The following is a 25,220-nucleotide window of genomic DNA, read 5'->3' as shown; positions in this document are numbered from 1 at the left end:
TGACACTTGAGGTTACCGCACTGACTGTGGGTCTGAGGTCTTGCACAATCTCATTTATCTATTTGAGCTGATTTGTACCGGGAGATGCTCAGATCAGGAAGGGGGCCGAGGAGCAAGCTACGTAAAGTCTTGCCTCACTGTGGCTGTGATAACAAGCCAGCTTGTTGTGACAGCTTGGAGGGTGCCCAGGGGCTACAGATGCTGTGTCCAGTAGCAGACACATACCTCTCTGGAAAGAGGAGAGCTAAAGATCTAAAAGAAACAGGAGACTTGGCCAGGTGGCTCACAGGCCACACCAGAGGACCTGTAGAAAGGACTCGCCATGCCTGTCAGCATTTAGGGGCATCCCGGAGCTTAAGTTCCTCTGACCTTCCCCACACTGAACCTAGGGCACCATATGTGTGTGACATCTTTACTAACCTAGTGGAGTGAGTGTGTGTGTGTGTGTTTGCTTTTGTTTTTTTTTTTTTTTTTTCAGGACAGGGTCTCACTTGTGTCACCCTAGCTAACCTAAAACTCCCTATGTAGACCAAGCTGGCCTCAAATTCAGACAATGGCTTGCCTCCCCAAGGCTGAGATTAAATGCGAGCGCCACCGCACCTGGCTTAACAAAGCCTGATGTATGTGAGGAATTTTTTCACTGCAGTTATGAAGGAAGGAAGGGGTTTGTCAAGAAGAGCTGTCACAGGCACATAAAGCTCCGAAGAGAAATATGTCTGCCCGGCCTGAATTCCTCATCTTAATGTAACTCCAACCCAGCTTTTGGACACTGCCTGATTCAATCTCTCTGCCTAGACAATCCACAGAACCCAGGGAAGGCCCTTGGTGGGTAAACTCAGGTACCAAAGTGCAGCTCCCCAGCCCTCAGAGAGCGTCCTGGTTCTGGGCCAATGCCACGCCCCCAGAAGGCATGGCGCTGGGCAGTGGTTCCCGCCCTCTCTGCCCTCTCAGCCTTGAAAGGAGACTTCCGCTCCTCCTGTTTCAATGCTGGGCCTGTGGCCAGAACTGTTGTCTGTGCCAGGCCCAGGAACATCCCACACCCCATGCGGTGGAGGCCTCGGTCCTCCAGGGACCTCTTTTCAGAAATATGAGCCAGTGTGGAAGTCTGGTCTAGCGCTTTCCACAATTCGGAGAACTGAGCAAGACACAGGTAGCTCTGGACACTGCCCTGCCATTGAGTGAGCCCTCTGACCCTCTTTTCTCATATAGTGATGATTAGGCCATTAGCCCCACCTCCCACTTCAAACAGAAGCAGCAAAATGCGCCTGGGTTAGCCCACAGGCCTGCAGCAGGTTTCTTGCCCCTTATTAAGTGTGGGGTGGGCTTATTTAACATCCCTGTGCCTTAGAGTGGGGAGAATTGATGATCCAGAGAGTGTTGCTCAAGTTAACATGTGAACAGGGTGGAGGAAGGACCGGCCTTGCAGGGAATCCTATCAGCAGTGCAGTGTGCTCTGATACATTCCCCTGATGCTTGATGTTCAAAGAAATGGGGGTGCTCCCTTCAAGGCCATTCAACTTCCCAGCCTTTGAGGGCTTAGTCCCATCACAGAGTCAACCTGACTCCTAGCCCTGTACCCACAGGTCCTGGGGCTGTGGAGAAATGCTGCCACATTCCCATGTGTCTCCCTGCTTAGGGGCAGCCTCCATGGGGCCTAGGTGTGAACAGTAAAGTAGACAGAAGCCACACTGATCCCAATGACTCCCGAGGCCCCTTGGAGGCAACTGGGCAGTAATGGCATGGAGTGAGGCTGTGTCCCTGACATTGCAGCTCTGAGCATATGTTACTGGCTTCAGTCAAACAGAGGGCTCAAGATCCACTTCCTAACCCATGGCCAGGACCTGGCACCTCTCTGAGTGTGCATGCATCTGACTATCTGGCCTTCTTAGATGCCCAAAGCTAGAGCTACCTGGGAGCCCCCCCCCCCCAGGAACTTACAAAGATGATAGCCGGAGAAACAAAGCGCCAACAGATCTGGAAGAAGAGAGGCGGGGGAAATCCTAGCATCATCTGGATGTCCTGGAAGTAGTTACGGTGCCCTGGAGAGACAGGGGTGGGAGATATTGTCAGCAGCTCAGGAGAACAGAGTGGGCCAGTCCGAGACGGACACTCGAGTCCACGGAAGGGTAGCACTCACCATAGATGTACATGATGGATACACACATGATACAGGAGATGACAACCAAGGAGAAGCTGGCTGCATAGTTGTCCATCAGCAGCAGCCAGTAGATGCCTGCCTGTGGGCCAGTGGGCAGGTAAGCCAGGGTTCCACAGACTAGGCTACTCATCCATTCCCAAGTGCCTGGCGATTGCAGCCCCGCCTCACCCCCACATCTCCATTCTTACCTGGCTGGTAAGGGGGATGCCCAGCAAGAAGCCAGCCACAGCGACGCCCAAGGTCACGTAGGTCTTCTTCTGCAGAATCCACTCATTCCCTACCTCATCCACAATGGCAGTGACCAGGGTCTCTAGGAGGCAGAACTACAGCCACGGCTATCAGAATAAGGGCCCGCGTTTTGTCCCAGACCACTCCCTCAAAACACACACACACACACACACACACACACACACACACATACACACACCCCATACCTGAGTACCCAGCCCCAGCAAGATGAGCATGAAGAAAAACAATAAGGACCAGAGTGGAGAGATGGGAAGCAGCGTGAGAGCCTCAGGGTAAGCGACAAAAGCTAGCCCAGGCCCATGGTCTGCCACCCGAGACACATCCACACCCAGGTGATTGGCCATGAAGCCCAGGATGGAGAAGATGACGAAGCCGGCGTAGACGCTGGTAGCACAGTTGGTGATACTGATAATGACGCTGTCCCTGAGGGAGGGAAAACGGGACAGTTTAGGAGACCCAGCTTGCTTCCCTTTCCTCAATTTAGGCCAGGGGAAGACACAGGGATTAGATATTCTAAAAAGAAAGGTAACCCTAACTCCTTGTCTATCTGGGCCTTTTAAAGTCGAGTCCAGGGTTCCTGACCCTTCATCTACCCCATTCCCCCTCTTTGGCTGGTGCTTTGCCTTCTACTTTCACACTGGAGATACAAGATCCTCAAGACTTCAAGGTCATGGGTGCAGGAGGTCACTGGGAGGCAGCCAGCTGCACTGGAGCCCAATGGCCCTGTGGATCCAGGGTCAGGCTGGGGAGAGGATGGGAAGACGGGAAGCCTCCAGGCTGAGGGAGCAGGGGGCGGGGGGTGCTCACTCACCGGTAGCAGTTGTTGTGAAATTTGTTGTAGGACGCCATGGTGATGAGGCCACCCCATGCACAGCCCAGGGAATAGAAGATCTGAGAGGCTGCATCCCCCCAGACCTGCAGAAAGGATGGCCAGTGAGCCACTGCAGGCAGATGTTAGATGCACCCGCCTTGGTCCCTTTGGGGATCAACCCTCCACATCCCACCTTGGCCTCCAGGATCTTGTCCCATTGTGGGGTCAGGTAGTACATGATACCCGTGAAGGCTCCTTCCAGGGTCACTCCACGAACAAACAGAATGGTCAGCACCACATAGGGGAATGTGGCCGTGAAGTACACCACCTGGGACAAGACAGGCGCCATGGATTCCCCTAGAGCCCTCTCCAACCCCCGCATTACCTCCCTAACCCCGGCAACCCAGATAGGAGAGGCAGGGTGGGAACAAACCCTGCCTGGGGAGGCTACTTGCTTTCCCTGAAGACTTGACTCCTCGGATGAGACAGAGGAAGACAACCACCCAGGAGACGCCGAGGCAGCCTAGGAGGGGAAGCCGCACTTCCCCAAAGTTTCCAATGTCGTCTGACAGCTTCAGCACATACAGCCTGGGGATGGGGAGGTGACCGTCACTGAGGGCCAGCCTCTGCCGCCCAGCAACCAATTCTCATGATCCATGCCCCATGCTGCAAGACCCCAGAAGCCTGCATGTGGGAGAACGGAAGCTGCTTTGAGGACCCCAGGCCTCTGCCCTGCAGTCTGCCCTGGGACCCCCTCAAGGGCTCTGAGAGATTAAATCAAGTTTGAGCTAGTCTTTCCTCCTGGGACAGGATGACTCCCAAGTCTCTGCTTGGGCTCAGCTCAGGTCCTTTCACGTGCATTCCACAGTAGGAATGCCCACTCATCCTATCAAAAGTGCACCCTCCAGGAAGCTGTTAGGTATACCCTAACCATCTGCTCCAGCTCTGACAGCGAGCTCAGTGGGAAGCAGGGATGATGCAGTTCTAGCTCCTCCCCCATGTGGGTGTGGCTCTGCCTGGTGCCCTATGCCAGGCAGGCTGTGCTTTTTCTGTCAATCACATACGCAGTGTGCCAGGCCCTAGGATGGTACAGGAGGCTTCTTCCTGTCCTTGTGGAAGAGAGCAAGTTGGACTGCTGTGGGCAGGAGGGACACCACAGATCGGACAAGACACAGGAGGGGGTGTCTCACCTGGAGAGAGAGCCTGGATGGAAGGCCTCCCTAAAGGGATGAGGCTGGGATTATGGAGTGAGGATGTGGGCGAAGGGGTGGTGGGCAGAGCATTGGGGTGGGGTGGGGGTGGGGGGCAGGAGCTAGTATGGGAGCCTGGGCATGCTGGTTAGCTCGAGCAGGGAGAGAAGATAGAGACGATAGAAAGGCAGTGGACAGGAAGGGGCCTCGTTGTAAGAGGTTGTGAAAGCGAGACTGAAGAATTTTCCAGTTTCCTCCTGAGGGCAATGGGAGAGCTTTTGAGGCTTTTGTTTGCTTGCTTTGGGACAGTCATACCTCTCTATGGCCCCATGTCTTGCAGTGGCTCTCAGAAGCCTCTCACTGGCTACAGGCCCTACAGGATCCAGTGTCCCCAGAACTGCCGTATCTCGGATCTCTCATCTTCCTCCTTCCCCTTTGCTTAGATTTACCTGCGCTGGCTGACTGTGGTTTTTCTCAAACACGTTAGCATGCCCCAGGACCTCTGTCTGAAGTAGCTGCTTCTTCCCCCTAGAGAGCTATGCACATAAGGCCTTGGGCCACCTTGAGATTTTTTTTCACATGTGAACAACCGGCCACGTTTTACACTATATCCCTCTATAGGATATAGCTGGCCTTGTCTGTGACCCCTACTTCCTCCAGTCTTTACTGAGATGGCCACTCCTCACGGTGATCCTATATCGTGACATGCAGCTCTCATCCCAGCCTAGAATGCCTCCCCCTTCTCCATGCTCCTCGACAGCAGACACGTCCTTCTCCTGTTTCGTATGTTTCGCTCTTGATGGTTTGTTTGCTTTATGTGAGACAAGGGCTCATGTCACCCAGGCTGGTCTTGAGCTCTGTGGTTGGGAATGACTTTGAACTTAGGAACCTACCACTTCCTCTGCTTGATTGCTGGGGCTTGCCAGATTTTACGGGGCACTGTGGGCCTCATGCACGCATGGAAGGAAGGCATTCTACCAACTGAGCTACAACCCCAGCCCTTTTTATGGCTTTTGTCTACTGTCCTCTATGGTCGCAGTTTTTGCTCACTTTGTTCCTGGCTATACATCCCCGGTGCCTGCCACTGACGGACAGTATTCGATCTTGAGGGAGTGGACACTGGCAAATGGGTTGGGCGGCAAAAAGGAGAGAGGCCCATGAATGCTCGAGGCTAGCTAGCGGTGAAGAGGAGGTAAGGAAGACACTCTCCAGCCCCAGTTTCTTCATCACAACACCAGCCCGAGACACAGGAGAGAACTAGGTAAAACTGGCTCCTTTCTTTCCTGTCAGTATTGGTCCCATTTGGAGGCTGTTTCCCCCTGCTCAGCATCCTTAGCTATGCTAGATCAGCTCTCAGATCTCATGCAGACATGTTTAATGACCTGGGATGAGATATGACTTTGGATCTTCATGGACAATGTTGTCAGAGCTGGAACTTGGTGTTTGCCTGCCTGACACCCAAGTGTACTTAAACAGCCTCCTTTTGGCTTTCGACCTTCGTCCCAGCCCACCCTTAACAGCATGGCCTGTAGAGGGTGCTGTCCAACTTCTCCCCCCTCTGCCCAATTCTCTCAACTGTCAGTGTCTGAGGCTGACAAGACCCTCTCCTTGCTCAGTCACACAGGAATCAGCAGTCAGAAGGGAGAGGTCCAGGATTCATAGGGTCACTTTGGCCTTGCTTTCCTGCCTTTTCCCTCTTCGGGGCACACACAGAAAACAACTCTATTGGCCCACTGAGATAGACAGACAAGGCCATTCATAGCTGAAGGCAACGGCCTAGGGGTGGCGGCAGCCTAGGCCAGGCCTGCCTGGGTGCTCCTATGTCAGACACCAGTGCTGGTGAAGTGGGACCTTCAGAATAACCACAGGCTCCCTCTGCTTCTATTGATTCACGTTTCCCAAGTGCCAACATTCAAGTCAAGAAAACCCTTGTCACTTAAAGGATTGAAAGAACAAACTTTCCCGAATAGCACATGCTAAAATGGCAGCCCGCGGTGTTATTTTTAGTGCATGAGTACAGCGTTACTGTACTGGGCTGCAGAGCTCAGATGGTTAGCCTGGGAACCATCGAATGAATTCTAGCTTTATTTTAGGTTGTACCACATTTAGTTCTTGTTTTTCTTTGGACCATGTGCTTTTGAGCCAAACAATTAACCTCAGAGCGCTTGGAACGTGACTTATTTGTAAGCTGGCTCCTGATGCACGCCCTCTTAAGATTATTCTGCCTCTCCCACCCCTTTTCTTTACTGAGGCTAGGTCTACTAGGGAGCACAGCTGGGCTTTAACTCTATACTCTCCTGCCTCAGCCTCCCAGTAGCTGAGACTACAGGCGGGCCACCACAATCACCTCTTTTCCTGCTTGACATTTCTCCAGATATGAGTAAGATCCTGCCTCAAAGGGGAGCAGGGGGCAGAAGTGACACATGGACCTTTAATCTCAGCATTTAGGAGGCAGAGAGGCAAGAGGCTCTCTGTGAGTTCAAAGCTAGCCTGGTTCTACATAGGGAGTTCAGACCAGCCAGGGCTATATAAGACCCTATGTCAAAAACAAAATAAAACAAGCAAAAGATCCTAAACTCCATATATATAGAGAGATCTTGTTTTCTTGAGTGGACAGTAACTGGCTTAAAGAGAGAGACTGCCTCTTCTGATTGTTCACAGATCCAGCCCCTTGAGCCCTTGCCGCTGAGCTCTGGTTTTTATACCACGTTAGCATGTGTCACCTCTGCAGCAACGAGGGAAGAATTATAGCCATCCAGATTTGAGGGGTGAACACCCAAGACTTAGGGAGATTTGGTAGCCTCCCATGAATACACAGTGGGCCAGTGGGAGACCCAGGACTTGAGATGTCAGTGTGACAATGAAGCTGGAATGAGACACCAGGGTGGGGGTGGGGTGGGGCTGGGATCAGAGTCCACGGTGTCGGGTGCTGGCTGCCACAGAGGCTGTGGAGCCGAGTGGCTGGTCATGAGCTTAGAACTTGGAAGCAACACTCAAACCAGCACAGAAGAGTGTAAAACAAGTCTGGGGAGAGGGCAACAAGGGTAAGCAGGGAGGAGTGGCTGGAAACCTGGCCTTCCAGAGTCTCTTGATTTAAAGGCCTCTGTTTGTCTGTCTGTCTATTTTTGTTTAGGTACTAGAGATCAAAGCTAGGACCTCAAACACTAGGCAAGCTTTACCACAGAGCTACACCCCAGTCGTCCTCGTCTTTCTGGTAGCCTGCTGTCTTCATTCATAAACTGATAACTACATCATGCCACTTTTCAAAGGAACACCTCGGATTAGGAACACTGGCAGAGCACCACTGGCCTGGGAGCACACAACCAGGCAGAGCCAGGGCGGGGCCTGGTACACACAGCCCAGCCATGTCCAAAACTGTTTAGTTTCTTAACCTTGGATGTCAGTCTATACATCTGAAAACAGAGCTAACAAGGCTTGCTGAGATAATGCACTGCCACCTAGTGAGTAGGAGTACCAGTTCCTCCTCCCTCCTCCAATCAGAGAAGCCTGGGCAGCTCTATTCTTCTCCTCTGGTGCTCGAGAGAATCCAACACAGGGCTTTGGGCTCCTTCCAACCACACTGCTCCCTTAAGGACCATTTCTCAGCCACACCTGTTGATGCAGGCCAACAACCTCAGCTTCTCTAGAGCTTGGGCAGGAGGAGCACAAGTTCAAGACCAACCTCAAAATGAAAATGTAAGAAGGCGGCTAGGGACAGAGCTCAGGGATGAGGCATTTGCCTGGCATGCATGGATCTGGGCATGGGGCAGTGGTCAATCACCAGTAGAGCAGGGAGAAAATATCTTTCCAGGCTCTCCAGGAGGTGGCAGCAGGGAGCCACTGGGGGGTAGGAACTGAGCTAGGTAGGTAGGCCTGGCACAGCCCCAGGTGCGGAGCAGGGCCCAGCTGTCCCCTCAGTATGCCCCGCTAGGCAGATTCTCTGAGAGCTATTCCCCACTGATTCCACTGGCTCCAGTCTCAGGAGCTTTGCCCCTGAGGCAGGCAACACTGGAGCATCTGCCTGGGCTAAGGTTGGCATGCAGGGTTTGTGCTTTGGGGAGCTCCAGGGAAGTTCATATTCTGCCTTTCCGTCTGGGCCATCCTGTGCGCATCACACCCCTGGTGGACAGTTCATCTGATTGGGTGAGATTTCTCTCTCCCTTTCTTCCTCATCTCCTCTCTGGGAGTGGCCCCTCCCCACAGCTGTGTGGGATTTGCACTTTCAGCACTGGATTTAGAGGACCTGCTACAACTTCTGTGCGCCCAGAGCCATGCACACCTCACCTTTGGCCTCCATCACACAGCAGGGAAATGGTCAAGCCTTTTGGCTGCCGTAGAAGCTGGCACCATATGATGGTGCCATCCTTGTCTCTTTTCTCAGTGTCCCATTTGTTCCCAACCTTGGCGTCAGTTTGCCTCCTTGTGGCCTCTGTGCCCACCTACTTGTGAATTCCTCCTAACTCTTTCCTCCCATTTCTGGGCAGTTATCACCAGCTCCCCTTGTCCCCATCTCTCAGAAGTCACCAGCACCTTCTTAGTGCCACTTCCATACTTCTGTGCCAGGCAGGGCACCTGCTCCTAATGCACTGAACTATCTGTTTCTCTATAGACTATGTGATTTCTCGGGACAGAGGCTCTGGACCATTTTACACCGCCATGGGCACACAGAGCCTTTAGAGCAGACACCTACAGAATAAATAGATGAGGTCTACCTCCCACATGCAAAGGTCCTTTGCCCCAGGACTCTCCAGTAAGATGTAGGAAGAATACCCCACTGCGCCTTCCATCTGCCAGTTGGGATAAGGTGGTCCAGACAGACACCTCCAGTAGTTGCCTTCCTTCAGAGGGCCCAGAGACACTAGTCTCTTTGTCACCTCTGAACAGAACGGGCCTGGCTGTCCTGGCATCCCTGGCCTAGTGAATGCTCATGGCTCCTTTTGTTCTACAGTATGAAGAGGAAGCTTAACTCTGGTTAGTTCTCTGTGAACGTAGTGCCCCTTCAAGGCCACCTCAAAGCCCACAGGATCCATCCATTCATGTGAATCTCAATAGGGCTCTCCCACAGCTTTGAGAATGACCTCTGGTCCTCTGGGACCTCCCTCATGACGCCCTCCATCACATGCTCTCTCCCCTTGTTCTGACTGGCCTCTGGAGCCTTAAGATTTCCAGAGCCCTCGTCTACTGTTACGCCGTAAGGACTCCCAGTTCACCTCCAAGCCTTCCACGGCCCTCTGCATATCTGCCACCCCAACCTGCCTCTGTCCCCTGCACGGCAGACACTACATGCAGGTGATGAAAACACGGCTGCCAGATGGGGGTAGGAGGTCTAAGGGCTGCCACCAGGTCCCCTCACCTCCAGTACTCCTCGCTGGGGCTGGTCCTTTGCAAGGTGTAGTTGAACAGGTGAGACAGGTTGCCAGACAGGGCAGCGGGCCGGGAGCCATTGGTGAGGTTGGAAGCGTCCAGCACACCGGCACAGTCAGGTGTGTTCCAGGGGTTGTTGCAGTACGCCCAGGGCAGCACGTGCGTCATGGACGAGAAGAAGTAGTAGAAGGCGATGCAGATGACCACGTTGTAGTAGATGCCAATGTATGTGGACACCACCATCATACCATAGCCCACGCCTGTGGGAAAGGCACGGTGAGCACCATGGAGTGAGAGGCCAGCCTCGCAGGCCTAGCTAAATGTTAACGGCTCCTAATGGAGAGTTGTAGATGGGAAGGTTCAGGCCTTGGTAAGTTAGGGGAGGAAAGGAGTTTTGTGTCTCTGCGAGGCGGGAGACAGAGGTGGGGGCCGAGTAAACATGAATGCGCTCCAGCCAGCAGGTGTCCATGGCCTTGGCCATTGATGTTGCGCTTGGGGTCAGCACCAAGGGGATGCTCGTGTTTGTACAGATGGACAAGCCAGTGGCCTCCGCGTGCGTGTATGCACACGTGCGCGTCTGGGGTGTGTGTGTGTATGCACACGTGCGCATCTGGTGTGCACGTGCCCCACCAGAACCTCACCTTTGAACATGGGGCTGATCCGCCAGACCCCCAGGCAGCCCTGGCTTGCAAACTGGCCGAAGGAAAGCTCCATGAAGAAGAGAGGAATCCCGCAGAAGATCAGCATGATGAAGTAGGGGAACATGAAGGCTCCTGGCACAGAGGAGGAGGAGGAGGCAGGGCTCAGGGTAGGCTCCAGGTACCCCTCCCTGGGTCCCCTTCTCCAAACCCACAGTAAAACCTTCGTGCTTCACTAGTACTGGGACAGGAGCCTGCCTGCACTGAGCAGCTGTCTGGGGCTGACACACATTCCCTGCCTGCCCTGTCTTCGAACTGAACAGAGGCTCCCCAGGAAGTCTGCTCTGCAGAAAAATCCTGCCCCGGACTGCCATGTTGGGGTAGGATTTGAAGCTTTAACCAATTGATTTCTCTCTCTCTCTCTCTCTCTCTCTCTCTCTCTCTCTCTCTCTCACACACACACACGTCACTGGGATCCTCAAATATCTCTGTACAATCTGGGAGACTGTTGAAATATGGGGTGTTAAGACAGAGAACCCAGGAAATTCAAGTGGTTTCCTCTACTTCTAGCTTTCAAGGAGCAGGCTAGCAGATCAGGCACAGAGAACAGGCTGGCAGGATCTGAGGGTGGTCTGCACCTTAGGCAAAATATGCCTAAGGGATGGGGGTAAACACCAGGGCCAGAGGCCAGCTTCTTCCTGGAGTGGCACCTGTTCTGGGGAGATGGTGGCCCAAGCCCCGGTGGGTGGGCTCTACCCAACTGGGTGGTCCCTGCCCTGTGCCCACTGGGTACCTCCCCCGTTGCGATAGCAGAGGTATGGGAAACGCCAGACATTGCCCAGGCCCACGGCATAGCCCACGCTCGTCAGTACAAACTCGATCTGGTTGCCCCAGTTGCCCCGTGTGAGGTTCTGGTCCTTCTTGGTGGCCTCGCTGGGCACAGCACCATTCTGTGGGGACAGGAAAGAAGCTACCATCAGTAAAGGCATTTGTGCCCCGTGTCTGACCCTCTGAGTCGCTCCCAGCGGTTTTCCTTTGGCCCTCCACATCACCCTGCCACATACCCTGGGGCTCCCTCTCGGCCGGAAGGAGTTGAGGGCCAGCCTGGCAGAAGAGAGGAGAGGTACAGCTGCCAGACAGTGCCCAGCCCTCAGCACTCCATGCCAGGTATACCAGCCCACCTGAGGAGCTGGTTACAGCAGGAAAGGGGACACTGAGGAGGGAGCCTGAGCCAAGAGCCCCCTAACCCCTCTAAACCCTTGCCATTCCTCTCAGGCTAAGGACCTGATGAGAAGCTGAGCCTCATACCAAGCAGCCAAGTCAAGCCGGAAACAAAGGGGCCTGTGTCCGGACAGCTACCCCCCACCCGACGCCTACCACATCGCCAGGCTAAGCACGCTGCCCATGGGCAGGCGGTGGCTAGACTTATCCCTAGAGAAGGCTTCTTCCTGGGGGCACACGGTGAGCAGGCCTGGGTGGAAGAGGGGGCTGTGCATCTAGGCTAGACCAGACCTGGGCAAGACACTAGAGATCAGAGGGGGCTGACCTGAGCCATGGCAGGAGATGCTGGGCTATGAGTTAGGACAGGAGACCAGAGCTGTGGGCACCGTGCCAGACTCTGAGGACAGGCCTGGCTAAAGGAAACAGAGGTGGTTCCAGGAAAGGGTGTCACTGAATGAGAGGGTGGCCTGCAGATGAATCCCTGATGGGTATTCGGCCTGAGTGCAGGAAGTGCTGGGTTAAACTGTCCAGGACCCACTGAGGACACTCCACGAGGAGTTCCTTCTTCAGATGTAGAACTACCTCTGAAAGTCCCTTAGTGTGTCCCCTTTCCCCAAGCCACTCCTCTCTGAACCCTCTCCCGTTATGAGTGTGAGTCATTCACCATAAGCCAGACTTGAGGGGCCCGAGATTGTCATTGGGAAGCCTAAGGACCCTAGGAGTCACCAGTAAAGAAATACACACAGTGTCCTTGTACACCAACAGCCTCCCAGAGATGAACTACGGCCCTGAAAGGACAGGAGTTCCTCTAAAAGACATCCGGATCAAGGCTGGAGCAGTGTGGCCAAGAGACTGGCATGACACTGTCATGTGAAAGTGACATCTTCAAGTTCAGCAGCCACTCGCCAATGATTAGAAAGGTGGCTTGTCGCTCTGACATACTCTCAGACCCTAATTTTGGCAGACAAAGCTGAATGGCTTCACTGGGGCCTCGGTGCCTTTTGAAAAGGCCTGTAAGGAACACAGATCTGAGTAGCACCCAGGCCTGGTAGATAAGCATTGGTGGGGAGGACTGTCCCGTGAATCGTGGGGAGGACTGTCCCATGAATCCAGTTCAGCTCAGAAAATGTTGCCCTTCAGTTCCTCAAAGGAGGCTGTAGGGCACAGCACCAGGAATTAGGGAGGGGGACGAGGGGGACTCAGAGAACCCAGAGCAAACTGGCAAGCTAAAAGGCATCTGCATTCATTAACTCACTCATTCATTCATTCACTCATTCATTCACCAAATATCAAGACTTACAAATTCCCTACTATGTGCGAGGCAATGTCAACTCAGTTGGAAACAATACAGTGTTAGAAAGCATTAGTGAACTGAGAGCACATTATCAACAAGCGTGGCAGCACACACCTTTAATCCTAGCACTTGGGAGACAGAGCAGGAAGATTGCCTTGAGTCTGAGGTCAGCCTGGTCTACAAAGCAGATAGCAGGACAGCCAATGCTATTACACATCCAGAAACCCTGTCTTGAAAACCCAAAACAAACAAAAAGCACACATTGTCCTATATACAACTTTAGCATGATCACTAAATGGAGTTTCTCAAAGCCCCAAAGGTACATGAGTCCAAACAGAGACTGCAGGGTGAGGTCCAGGCAAGGCTTGCTGGTGAAGGGACGTGGAGGCACACTGTGCACTGGGAGATGGTGGTGCCAGCTTTGGTATGCCTTCTGCGACACACCCCCTATAGAATCCAACATCACCACCTCTAGGGATCTTGGGGCAGGTGTATGTATACCACAGGGCCAAGGGACCAGGTTTTGAAGGGCATGGGGCCTGCTTGGGGTGATTTATCTGCACCCAAACGAGTATCAGCCACATAGGGCTCCTATCTGTTGGCCCTACAATAACACTTTTATTCTGTTCTGGGCTTGTTTACTTAGGAGCACAATGCAGGACTGTAGCAGCTCCGGAGTCTAACGGTCGGGTCACAGGACAGTAGTTCCCGTTGTAAAGGGACAACTGAGGGTCCAGGACAAGGAAAGGGCGAGGCCCCCGAAAGACACTCATCTCTCCAAATCTAAGTTCAAAGCCTCTCTTCTGATCCAGGACCACAAGGAACAGACTCCTGGCCTCTCCAACTAAGTCCTGCAGGACCACATTTGAATCCCTGAGTTCTGCTCTGATTGGTGGGGGGTGGGAGTGGGCGCGTGTAAAGTCCCCAGCCATGTGTCATAGGCTCCTCCAGTCCTCAAAAGTCAGGGTTTAGCTGGCAAGACCAATACCACTGAGCCTGTACACCAGTGAGCCGTGTGCTAACTGATTCAACGGAGCACGCAATGAGGGAAGCTGACGCCCCAGGATAGGAGCCTGACCGGGGCCTGTCACTAGGCACTCACAAGAAGTTCTTGATGAAATTAGGGCTGTCTGAAAACAGGGTCTCCTTCTCTTGCTCATCCCAATGGCACGGTGGTACTGATGTGAGAAGCCTCACTCATCATGGGCCCCTGGTCTCCATTCTGGGTGCATCTTAAGTAGCTAGATGGTCTAAGTTCTCAGTCGACAGAGGAAGCCCACCTTTCTATGGGGGCTTCTTGAGTGCTCCAAATCTGTTCTTTGTCTAACTCTCCTCTGGAGAGCCTTCCATGTCCCAGCGAATCAATCCAGGAAAGGGCTCACTCCCTCTCACTTCCCTACGTGTGTGTGTGGTGGGGTGGGGACGGGACATGTGTGTCCTCACAACTGCTCAGCAAACACCTTACCACAGGGTTAGCCCAGCTCCATATTTTCAATGCTGTATAATTTCTTGCCCTCCTTGAATCATCTTTCCTATTTTAAGACCCTCCCTTTTTTCTTGACTTGCTTCGTCACTAATATTAACCATTCCGTTGGCTCTGGAATGCCTACGAAAGAACGAAGTCCTTTGTGCTCACGGTTTGACCCAGACTGTCTGCCTGGCTGCTGCCTAAGAACTTGCATGGGCTGAGTTCCAGTCTTGCCCTGCCCACTATATGTCACCCTGGCTGCCCCTCGATGCCCTTCCCCTCTCCCCCCTGCTCACTCTTTAGTGGGGAATGTGACAGCTGAGGTGGGATTCCCCTTGTGATCTGGCACACAAGTTCCTCTGACTCTGTCTGTACCTTGCCACCCTTCCTGGCAGTTCTCTGAAAGTCCACTGCCTGAAAGAGCACGGCCTGTGTAGGTGGTTCTTCAGGTAAGGGTACTTTACCAGGTACTTAAGCTCCCTCAGGCTGGGCACAATGGACTGAGAGTTTTCATCCCACAACTGAGTGGGGAAACCTGACTGCCCCGTACATGCACACACACACACACACACACACACACGCATGGACACATGAACGCACTCTCAGAGCCAGCCATGGAGACTGAAGTATTCATCCTCACACCAGGGCTGTGGTCTCTATTAGGTAAACAACCCCACTGTTTGCACCTGGCTGTCTGAACGGAGTCCAATCGCTCATGGGAGTCCGTTACACAGACCTCTGCCCGGCTTATTTGCTGGAAGAGCTGTTGGCATCAGGATCTTCCACTCTGCTCCAGGCTTGGCCAAGAGAGGAAGTGTGAGGTTAGGACCTAGAAAGTCTAGAACCTGCTCTCTAGAAGCCTGGGGCAAGTCTCTTCTACCATAGTTATCTCAGTGCCCCTATTTCAAGAAACCGAGGACAGACTGCTGTAGGCCTGGTAGGCTTAGCCCCGGCAGCCTCCTCAGGTCTCCCAATGTTCTGTGGCTCTACCTCATGTGCAATCCAGCTATTCCTTTACAACAAAACAATAACAACAACAACAACAACAACACCTTTTAAATATTTAATACTAAGAGAGAGAAAGAGTAGGTATGTGGTGTAAGTATGTGTGTGTGTAGGTGTGTGTGTGTAGGTGTATATGTGCCCCAGTGTGCACATACAGATCAGAGAACTCCTCAGGAACTGGTTCTCTTCTTCCATTTTGGGATCCTGGGATCAAAGTCAAGTCGTGAGTCTTGTGAATAATTATGCACTGAGCTATCTCATAGCCTCAACTCAACTATTTCTGAATGTCTCTCCACCTCCACCTCCCATTAGTGCCCACCAGCCTTGTAGATTGCTTTTTTTTTTCCCAAAAAACTTTCACTCTGTAGCCCAGGTTAGCCTCAAACTCACGGTGAACCTGCCTTGGCCTCCTGAATGTTAAGGTTACAGGTGTGAGCCACTACAACTGGCTTTAAAAACAAACAAACAAACAAACAAACAAACAAGTTTTATGTGAAAACCCAGAAAAGCATCAAGGGAGAGCAAGCAGGCCCAGCTCTGATGCAACGCCAGCCAATATGAGGCAGGAGCCCCTCACTTCTTCCTCATATGGACACGGAAGCCCAGCCCCAGAACCCGAGCTACGCCTCTGCTCTGCCTGGGGACTCCCACCCTCTTAGGTCAGCATTCAGTGGATATTTCTGTGAATTGTGAACTCCCTCTGCCCGCCCTCTGTGGATACAGAAGAACTCTGGAGCTGCCCTGACAGGCCGGCTCCTCTGGGACCCAGCAGTCTTCTCGTTCAGGACTCTCTGGCCCCAGGGTTTGCTCATGGGATGAAGTCTGTCCAAGACAAACTCAACGGAGGAGAGCAGGCAAGACCTCACAACCCAGACTGACTTGGAACCAAGTCAGATCACAGGCAACTTGCTCAGAGCCCCAGTGGGGAAAGGAGGCAGGGCAGCTATTATAGTCAGGGCTGCCTCAGAGGACCCCAAAGTAACCCAAGGCAATCCCCTGCTCCTGTTCTCCCACGTGATCTCCTGCTGGCATCAGGGCACACAGCGGCTCTCAGGCAGCACATGTGCAATGGCAGGCTTTCATCCTTCACCTGCAGGACATCAAGTGGGACCAAGATTCTCAATCACAGAGCTCATCTATAGCTGTGAGACGGCCAGAGGCTGGGGTGACAGGGGTGGGTGGGTGGGAGGGTGGGGGAGGAACAGAAGTGATAAAAAACCTGTCCCATCCTGAGTGTATTCTACTTCAAAGAATGCTCAGGACAACGCTAGGCCCCTCCCAGGACCCCTTCTAGGCGCCTGCAGCGTCCAGGCCGGAATATGGCAGCTAAGAGAGGCAAGGATATACCTGGTACTGGCTCATTACAGAGCCCTGATTGACAGAGAGTGACCTGCCAATTCTGCAGGCAGCTGACAGAAGACCGGCAACCTAAGCATGCCAGGCTCTGTTCCAGGTCCTGGAGAGAGTGATGAGGCTGCTGGGTAGGCCCTGCTATGCCCTCACCTTCCTTCCTGAAGAAGCCTGGCAGCCTGGAAGACTGCGCAGAGGCAGCTGTGGGCAGCCTCTGCCTCATCGGTTGGCAGTAGGATGGTACTCTGGGAAGTGGCCCTGGTTCCTTGGCTCTAGGCAGTCCTGAAGTTTGAGAGCAGCCTACATAATGATTCCCCAAAGCCAGCCCACATGGCCTCGGAGGACATTCCTTCTCTTGCCTTTAGAAGGTCAAGTCAGGATGTCCTCCAGAGGAGAAGGGCAGCCTTCCCAGCCCCCTCACCCTCACCCTCATTGCCGTTAGCTATACTGTTGTCTCTCATCTTTCCTTAAGTCTCAACTTCCATGGCTGGGGATACATAGCTCCCACCCCATGCGGGCGCTTGCCCTGGACATTGGCAAAGGGTCTCTCTCCTTCCAGCAGAGACTTCTGCCTGTCCCCTTCCCCCCAGCTCTCACCACTGAGCCCATGTACCACACTCCCTGTCCCCCCACACCCTCTCTCCCCATAGGAGTAACTGCCGTGGCTCAGACAATGAGGCTGTATTGATTAGTACAATTCCTGGGCACCTCCGGCCCGTCTCCCCGGGAGCTGGGACAATGTAGCTTTGATACTCAGGGCAGATTCTCAGCAGGTCTTTGGGCTGGGGGAGCCCTAACACCCCCACTCGCCTCCTCTCACCCCCACCACACAACTAACTCTTCCTGCACTCCTTTGCAGTTCCAGCTTTCTGGGTCACTTTGGCTGGTGTCTGTCTCACTCACTGGCTGTGCCTGCCCCTCCTGGCACAGACCACTTAGTCCCTTGCCCCACCACCAACCTAGCCACCAAGCCTGCCTGGTACCAGGGAGGGGGCCTTGACCTTCTGGAAGGTAACTGACCTGTTCTGGGGAAGGGGTGGCCACAGGTCCTTGAGCCGAAGCCATCCCGGGATGAGCACTCGCAGCACGCGTGTCTCCACCGATCATTCACACCTCTGCCAGCTCCAGCACGACACTGACGACACATCCCCTGCCTCTCCCACTGCCGGGCTGGGCAGCGTCAATTACTTTCACCTCATCTCCTCCCCAAGCTCAGCCTACCCCCTCCCTGACCCTCCCCCTCTGGCCAGTCCTGATGCAGCCCAGCGAGGGTGCTCCGGAGCTGGAGAACGAGGCATGGGGCTGATGTGGTGTTCCCTTGTTTTCAGCAAGTAACACGCTTGCGCGCACACACACACACACACACGCAGAATGAGCATAGGACAGGACAGTGGAATGGCTTATCCCTTCAAAGAGCTGTCCTCTAGGGCTGAGCCTGCAGACTGGGTACCAGTGGGTTCCTAGAAGGGCAGGTGGCTGCAGAAGAGTGTTGGGCTTGCTTTGTTCCCTACAGGATCTGCCGATGGTGCTGGCACAGGAAGGCGGAGGGCGCAGTCCACGGCAAACGGTATTTAGAGTAAGTGAGTGGTGAAGACTAGGATATGCGGGGTCCCATGACTAGGACATTCGGGGTCCCATGGCTGCACCTGTTTCTGGTGAACCAAGGATTTCCCCAACGAACCAAGGTGATGGGGTATCTTCATAGAAGACTGTGATGAGGGCCTAGTGACTGTGCCATTATCTTAACAAAAACAGCACGGACTTAGACAATGGTCATTACAAGGTCCAGACCAAGGGAGGCAGGTGTGGAATAAGGACCTGTGGAGTTTTGAGCTGCACTGCCTGGCATCTGAAGAGTAGGCTGGGTAATTCCAGCAATGTCTCATGACTACGGAGGATGTTAGCCACACCTGATCTGTGCGCCAGGTTCTATGTTAGAAAATACCTACTGTGTGCCATATCCAGTTCTAAGAGAGGGCTGTGTGTCAGCCTCCATCATGTAACCCATGTAATTGTTCTCCTCTGAGGCCATACACATTGGTCAGTTCCTCCCTGGTCCCCAGACACCATAAGCCAGAGACTTGAGAAGGCAGGCACACTGTTCTGGTACTAAGAAGGTACACATCCCTCTGGAGATTGCTAGGACTTCAAAGGCCTGGCACACAGTGGGGTCTTAGCAAATAGCTGACAAATAGACGCATGGATGAATTCTGGTGTAAGCATAGCTCTCCTGGGAACTTGTAAGCGTCACCTCACGGGGGAAAAAAAGTCATAATGGCATAGGGTCTGAGACTGGAGAGATTGCTCAGTGGTTAGAGTACATACTGCTCTTAGAGAGGACCCAACTTTGGGTCCCAACACTCACATCAGGTGTCTCACGGGAGCTGACACCCTCTTCTGGCCTCTACAGACTCCTGCACTTATGTGCACATATTCCCGACCCCAGCAGACACATGCTTTTAAAAAAGTAAAACAAATCTTAAACAAACAAAAAAGCACAGGTTTAAAAATCGGGTAGGCTAGCTATGTGGGGGTGAAGCACACCTTTGATTCCAATATGGAGGCAGGGGTAGGTTGATCTCTATGTTCAAAGCATGCCTGGCTTACAAAACAAGCTCCAGGACATCAAAGGCTGAGCAACCCTATCTCAAAAACCAAACCAACCAAACAGGCAAAACAAATAATGAGGCAGACCTAGGTTCAAACCCCAGATGTCCAGTCTCTCACCACATATAACCCGAGGAAGCTTGCTCAGCTGTCTGCTTTCAGTTTCTGCTTCTCTAAGCTAGGTAGGATGATGTGTGTACCCATAACTGAAGCCAGTGAGCGTTGGTAATCATATTTAGATGGTATCTATCAGGTGCTTACTATGAGCCAGCCTCTGCCTAAACACTCCATACCTACTAACACTGGCCTCTCAGAGGAGTCCTGTGAGTTCAGAACACTCTGCCCTCCAGTTTGTGGGGACCTTGCGTAAGTAAGTCTCCTGAGTGGCTTCAGACCCCACTGACACAGCTGCTCGCTGGGACTGTGTCATGGAGTAAGACCTCTAGACGCGCCCTGGCTTCCTGCAGGCATGGACTGAAGGCCAAGGCCTTGGCTGGGCCACTGGCTCCAGGAAGGCCCACTCACCCATGATGCCCAAATGCCCACTTCCACCCAGGGTGGGCTCTGGCTGCCCTGCACTGGGCTGAGTGCCCAGAACAGGCAGCTCTGGCTGGATGGCTTTCCCTGGCTCTGGCCATGGGGACAGGAGGCAGCAGCCCAGCTGGGCCCTGGCCGTAATGAGGCCTCATTAGTGGAATCCAGCTGCTCCATCCCCACTTAAGGAAGCCGACTCCCCCAGCCCCAGCCTCTGACTTTTCTTAATAAGAGTGGGCATGTTTCCAGAGGGGCAAGGAGTCTAGGGACCTTGTTGTCCTCTATGGCTCTAGAGAGAAGGTCCTGCTGAGCTGGGACTAAGGCATGTGGGGTGTGGGGAAGGCTAGCAGAAGCTGTATGAGAGAAGAGGTTGTAGAGCTGAGAAGATGGGCTACAGGGACGATGAGGGGAGCGGGGAGGGACCCAAGACTAGAGAAAGCCAGAAGCCAGGTCCCTTTCCCTTTGGACCGTGCTATTCCATTTTGCATGGATAGCCTTTACACATCAGGACCAATGGGAGACTGTTGCCTAGTCTGTTTTGGCTAGAAGGTCACTTCCCTGTTGCATGTGTAGTTTCTGAGCTAAGAGAATTTCTGCATGTGTCAGTCACTAGGCTAGGAAAGCAGGTACTGTGTGCTGCAGCCTGTGTCAGCAGAGCGCCAACTGAGGGCTATGCGTAAGGTTGAAAGAAATACACTGTGATCCAGGTGTGTACTGAGAAAAAAAATCTCACTGTGTGCAATCTCTGTGTTAGGAAAGCACTCGCTGTACGCTAGGACCTGCAATAGCAGAATATCTACTGTTTGCCAAGACCAAGGCCTGAAGAATGTATATATGTCGGATGTGTACTAGGAAAGCACCCACTGTGTGCTTCCCCTGGTTCTGTCAGAAAAGTGCCTACTATGTGCCATGCCCAATACTGAGAGTTCTGTGTGTCAGCTCATGTTGTGTGAGCTACTGTCTAGGGTCTTTCACTACATGAATAACTTGTGTGTGCCAAATCCTGTTCTAGAAAAGGACCAGATGTGGTTGGATACCCACCGTGTACCCAGCACCATGTTCCATGAGTACCCACTGGGTACTGAGCCCTGGGGTAAGGGGAACACCCAACATGTGCTAAGTCTATACTAGCCAGGCATTGGCTACATGCTGAGACTTATACCCAACCCTGTCAGGCCCTTTACCAAGGGAGTGTCCGATGTGTGCTAAGCCCTCTTTGCTTGGTGATCTCCCATTGTGTGCCAAGCCTGTACTAGTTGAGCACTTGCTAAATGCCAAGACTAGGCTTGGTGAGCCAGTACCCACTGTGTGCCAGGACCTGCATAGATGCTGCAGACGGGAGGTACCCAAATTCTCATGCCAAAATATAAGGGAACAGGTCAGGGTGGGGCAGCCTCGGGTGGCCTGTGGCACTTGCAGAGTCTTCTGGGAGTTAGAAACTCTGGCACGAAGGACCCTGGGGTCAGAGTGACTGGGAAACTTCGCAGTGTCAAGGCAATCTGTGTGTTTAAAGACATGGGAAGAAGTAAGGCTCACCTGACCAAGATGGCTGACATGGAAACTTAGCGTGAGATGGTGAGGCTAACACTGGGGTGGTGGGGGTACTTGTGTGGCCCGTTTTAGGCTGTCCTCCTCCATCTCCTGTCCTTGGAGACATTGTCCCGCCCCACACGTGTAGGCTCTAGGTCTACATGCAACGACTGCCTCATCTACCCCCTGTGGCCCCAAGCGTCCCAGCTGCTCCCTTGCTTCGAGGCACCCTGGCCAGCTGGGTTCTCTTGCGGCCCCATCCTAGGAGCCACTGAGCCGTGAGGAAGGCAGCTGAGCTGGCCTGGCAGAGACCATCTGGGCTGAAAGTCGGGGGAGGGACACGTGCAGCAGTCATGTGGACCCGGGCACGTGCTGGCAAGTGACTTGCTTCTTGGGACACCTGCTCCAGAGGCCAAGCAGAAGTATCAAGGATAGCACAGAAGAGACCTGAGAGGGTCACCTCCTCACACTGAGACTTGGGGCAAAGGATAAGAGAAACAAGGGCTCCACAGTAGGATGTTGACTGTCAACTCTCTACAAAACAGGGCACAAACAGAATGAGACTTCCATAGAGAACCAGAAAGATCCGAGGGCCATCAGCTTACGCGCACATCCCTCGACACCCTCTTTCGACCTCCCCTGGCATCCCAAGAAACAGCCTATCGGGAAGGAACTCCCTCTGCCCATCCCCTTGGCCTTAGGAAAACACCAAGAGGTACTGACTTAGCTCTCGGGTTAGAGAGAAGAGTGGGGATTGGCAGGGGATGGCTGCCCAGTATACCTCTGAGGCTGTATCCTAGAGACAAACACCGAACGAAAGAGGCAGCATCTGCTCCAAACAGACCCAAGAACAGAGTAGCCCAAGGTCATGAGCAGATCTGAACGGAGGCAGGAATAAATGCATCTACAGGGGGTGCCCATGGGACAGATGCTATGAGCCTCAAAGGCAGCAATGGGTAGAAGCCAAAGGGCAGAGGGCACTGAAGAAAGCAAGCCTCAGCTATCTTTAGGCTATCCTAGTGCTGGGAATGGGAGTCCCAAGGCAGCGTTCCCTCCCACAGACAGACTGACCCGGCTAGCCAGCAGAGGACAGGGTCCCCGGAAGCTCAGCCAGGGCAGGGACTGTAGAACCTCATGATTCATGCTCCTCTGTCCTGCCCACGCACCCTAACTCCTACCCCCCATCTCTCCTGTCTGTCTAGCCTTTCCAGGGTCATGCCAGAGAAAAAAAGTGCAGCCATGGAATGTTCATGTTCAGAGGGTTTCACTTGGCTCAGAATCTCCATGGAAGGAGGAGGCACTTGGGCCTACAACAATCTAAGACTTCTCAGAGGAAAAGGTCGGATCCTCTTTGGGTCTTAAGACAGAATCCACGCTACCGAGTGTGCAGGTGGGGTGGTTCCCCATCTGTGTATGTCCTGAGATCCTGATTTCAGATTGGCCCAGGTACACTTCCAACAGGGGGTGGGCTGGGTCACTTTAGAGCAGGCTTGAGGGGCTGGGTCAAGGGCTGGTAGCTAAAGGCTTTGAACAGAGCTAGAGAAAGGATTTGAACCTCTCTCAATCTGTTTCCCCAGACCAGAGCTCTAGAATCACAGAAATCTTTGGTGAGAGGCAGAACTCATTTGGAGAGGGCTCAGTAGAGACCTCAAGCCGAGCAGCCTTTAACTGAATATAGAAGTCAGTAGAAGGCACAGATAGGGTGGGGGCTGCTATGGGAGGGGCTATCTGTCACTGGCTTCCACCTCAATAATTGCCCATCTTGGCTTCTCCTTGAAACAAGATCCAAAGGGGAAAACGTACAACCTAGCATTCGAGGGCAGGATCTGCAACTTCCTTCTAGCTCCTGCACCCCATCCCACCTGGCCCATCTACCAGGGACTCTCACTTCTTCCTCCAGAACTCGACCCAGGGCCAAACACAGCTGTGCGTCTTTATCTGTTCAGGGGTTCAGTTCAGAGCAGCCATGAGGGACTGAGACAGAGACTGGTGAGGTTCTGAACAGGGCTGGAGAAAGAATCAGAACCTCTCTTTCCTCCTAGCTTTTGGGAGGCAGAAGCAGACAGCTCTCATCCACACAGGGAGTCTAGGACACCGGAGCTGTAAAGCAAGACTCTATCTCAAAAAGTGGGGGTGTGGAGGGACTTAACCCTCTTTTGAGCTCCAAGGTTAAGAGCAAAGGAAGGGCTGTGGCAGGGGACGTAGAGGAATGGAATTACCTGAGAAACCTTGGAAGGCATCTGTTAGTTCCTGCAGTGAGAAGGCTGCAGACAAGTGGGGGAAACTGGACAGGGTCTGAGCATGCCCAGCCTTGGGTGGGCATGGCGCACAATCACGAGTGTTCTACTGTCTTTTTAGCAGGACAGCCTGTGTCCACTCGAGAGTACCTCTTATGACCAGGATGGGATAAAAGGCCTCAGCTCCTTGGCAGGCCTTTGCTGGGTCTGTGGTAGAACCTGCCTAATTGCAGACTTGGAGCCCAGTGCTGTCTAACCTGCTGGGTAAGGGGCTGCTTGCCCGGGCCTGGGGCAGCCCTGGCACTTGGGAGCCCTGGTAGTGCCAACCCTGGCCCCGTAGAATCTCTTAGGCCCCCATGTCAAGGCAAGCAGTTGGTAGGAGGTCTCCCAGGCAGTGTTTATATAGTAGCCCCTCCTCCCTAAAGTCTGGACCCTGTACTCACCAACATCCCTTTGGCACCTTTTCCTACCATGGTGGCAGTGGGTTGGGGGATCTGGAGATCTGGACCACACTTGCAGACTCTTGCGTTCAGTGCCTTTCAGACAACAGGCCTCAAGAGCTGTGGAGAAAACAGAGTAAGGTAAGACCCTAGACAGGCCCTCTGGGCTCTCCAGAACAAGTACTATGGAAGAGGTTCTGTTTTGTTTTAGGGGGAGGAGATAAGTAGGTCTGAGAGGGATTACCAGGACTAAGAAGTTTATTAGAAAAATTACTGGGCTGGGCTGGTGAGATGGCTCAGTGTGTAAGAGCAGTGACTGCTCTTCCAAAGGTCCTGAGTTCAAATCCCAGCAACCATATGGTGGCTCACAACACCTGTAATAAGATCTGATGCCCTCTTCCGGCATGCCTGAAGACAGCTACAGTGTACTTTATAATAATAAATAAATCATTATTTTTTTAAAAAAGAAAAATTACTAAGCTGGGTGGTGGTGGTACACACCTTTAACCCCAGCACCCCGGAGGCAGAGGCAGGTGGATCTCTGTGAGTGAGTTTGAGGTCAGCCTGGTCTACAGAGTGAGTTCCAGGCCTGCCATGGCTACATAGAGAAGCCCTTGGAGGGGAGAAAACAGAAATAGACAATAGAAAAGTTACTAATGCCACAGGCAGACACACAGAAAAGCATGGGGCAGGGCCTCTGATGACAATTCAGGTCCCAGCACCAGAGACAGGCAGAATGGCAGGGTCTCTGAAGAGAGCTGCATGGCAGAAGTGGGAGTCTCTTCTTATACCTTTCTGAGGCTGGGATGGTTTCACAGCCCAAGCCATTCCCAGGCAGGAGGCAGGCAATGGGGGCTGGAGTATGATACAGCACCAATATCCAGAGTGGATGTCCCAGGTGAGCTGGCCCCAGGATGCCTGTTAGCTAGGGATTCACAGTATACCAGCATAAGCCTGTGGGTCTCCGTGAGACGAGGCCTCTGCAGACATTGTGGTCTGAACAGAGTTGAACTCTAACAGAACACTCTTATGATGCAGAGCCCACACCACCAGCTAGAAGAACCTAACATCCCTCTCTCAGTACCCATTCCCTCTGTCTGCCAGGCCATTCCTGATCCAACTCC

General features: G+C 53.2%; 1 protein-coding gene across 6 annotated transcripts in view; it reads right to left on the bottom strand.

Annotated features, from left to right (window-relative positions):
• The window catches only part of Slc6a9 (solute carrier family 6 (neurotransmitter transporter, glycine), member 9), a 34,048-nt gene that overhangs the window by 2,071 nt on the left and 6,757 nt on the right, over positions 1-25,220 (bottom strand). For 2 of the 6 annotated variants that reach the window (NM_008135.4, NM_001369016.1), the window contains exons 2-12: positions 24,100-24,216; positions 11,204-11,360; positions 10,414-10,545; positions 9,762-10,032; positions 3,674-3,806; positions 3,412-3,546; positions 3,219-3,322; positions 2,593-2,830; positions 2,347-2,481; positions 2,138-2,237; positions 1,939-2,039 (exon numbers count right to left, since the gene is read on the bottom strand). In NM_008135.4, coding sequence (NP_032161.2) covers positions 1,939-2,039; positions 2,138-2,237; positions 2,347-2,481; positions 2,593-2,830; positions 3,219-3,322; positions 3,412-3,546; positions 3,674-3,806; positions 9,762-10,032; positions 10,414-10,545; positions 11,204-11,360; positions 24,100-24,129 — 1,536 coding nt within the window. In that variant the 5' untranslated portion in view covers positions 24,130-24,216. Of the gene's footprint in view, positions 1-1,938; positions 2,040-2,137; positions 2,238-2,346; positions 2,482-2,592; positions 2,831-3,218; positions 3,323-3,411; positions 3,547-3,651; positions 3,807-9,761; positions 10,033-10,413; positions 10,546-11,203; positions 11,361-11,474; positions 11,689-17,768; positions 17,947-24,099; positions 24,217-25,220 lie in introns of those variants that run through there. The other 4 variants (XR_867807.3, NM_001355175.2, NM_001369017.1 and 1 more) reach the window with 4 other exon arrangements.

This window comes from Mus musculus, chromosome 4 (assembly GCF_000001635.26).
Source record: "Mus musculus strain C57BL/6J chromosome 4, GRCm38.p6 C57BL/6J".
In the NCBI taxonomy this organism is placed as follows: Eukaryota; Metazoa; Chordata; class Mammalia; order Rodentia; family Muridae; genus Mus; species Mus musculus.
This window is presented reverse-complemented; position numbering and strand designations above follow the sequence as displayed.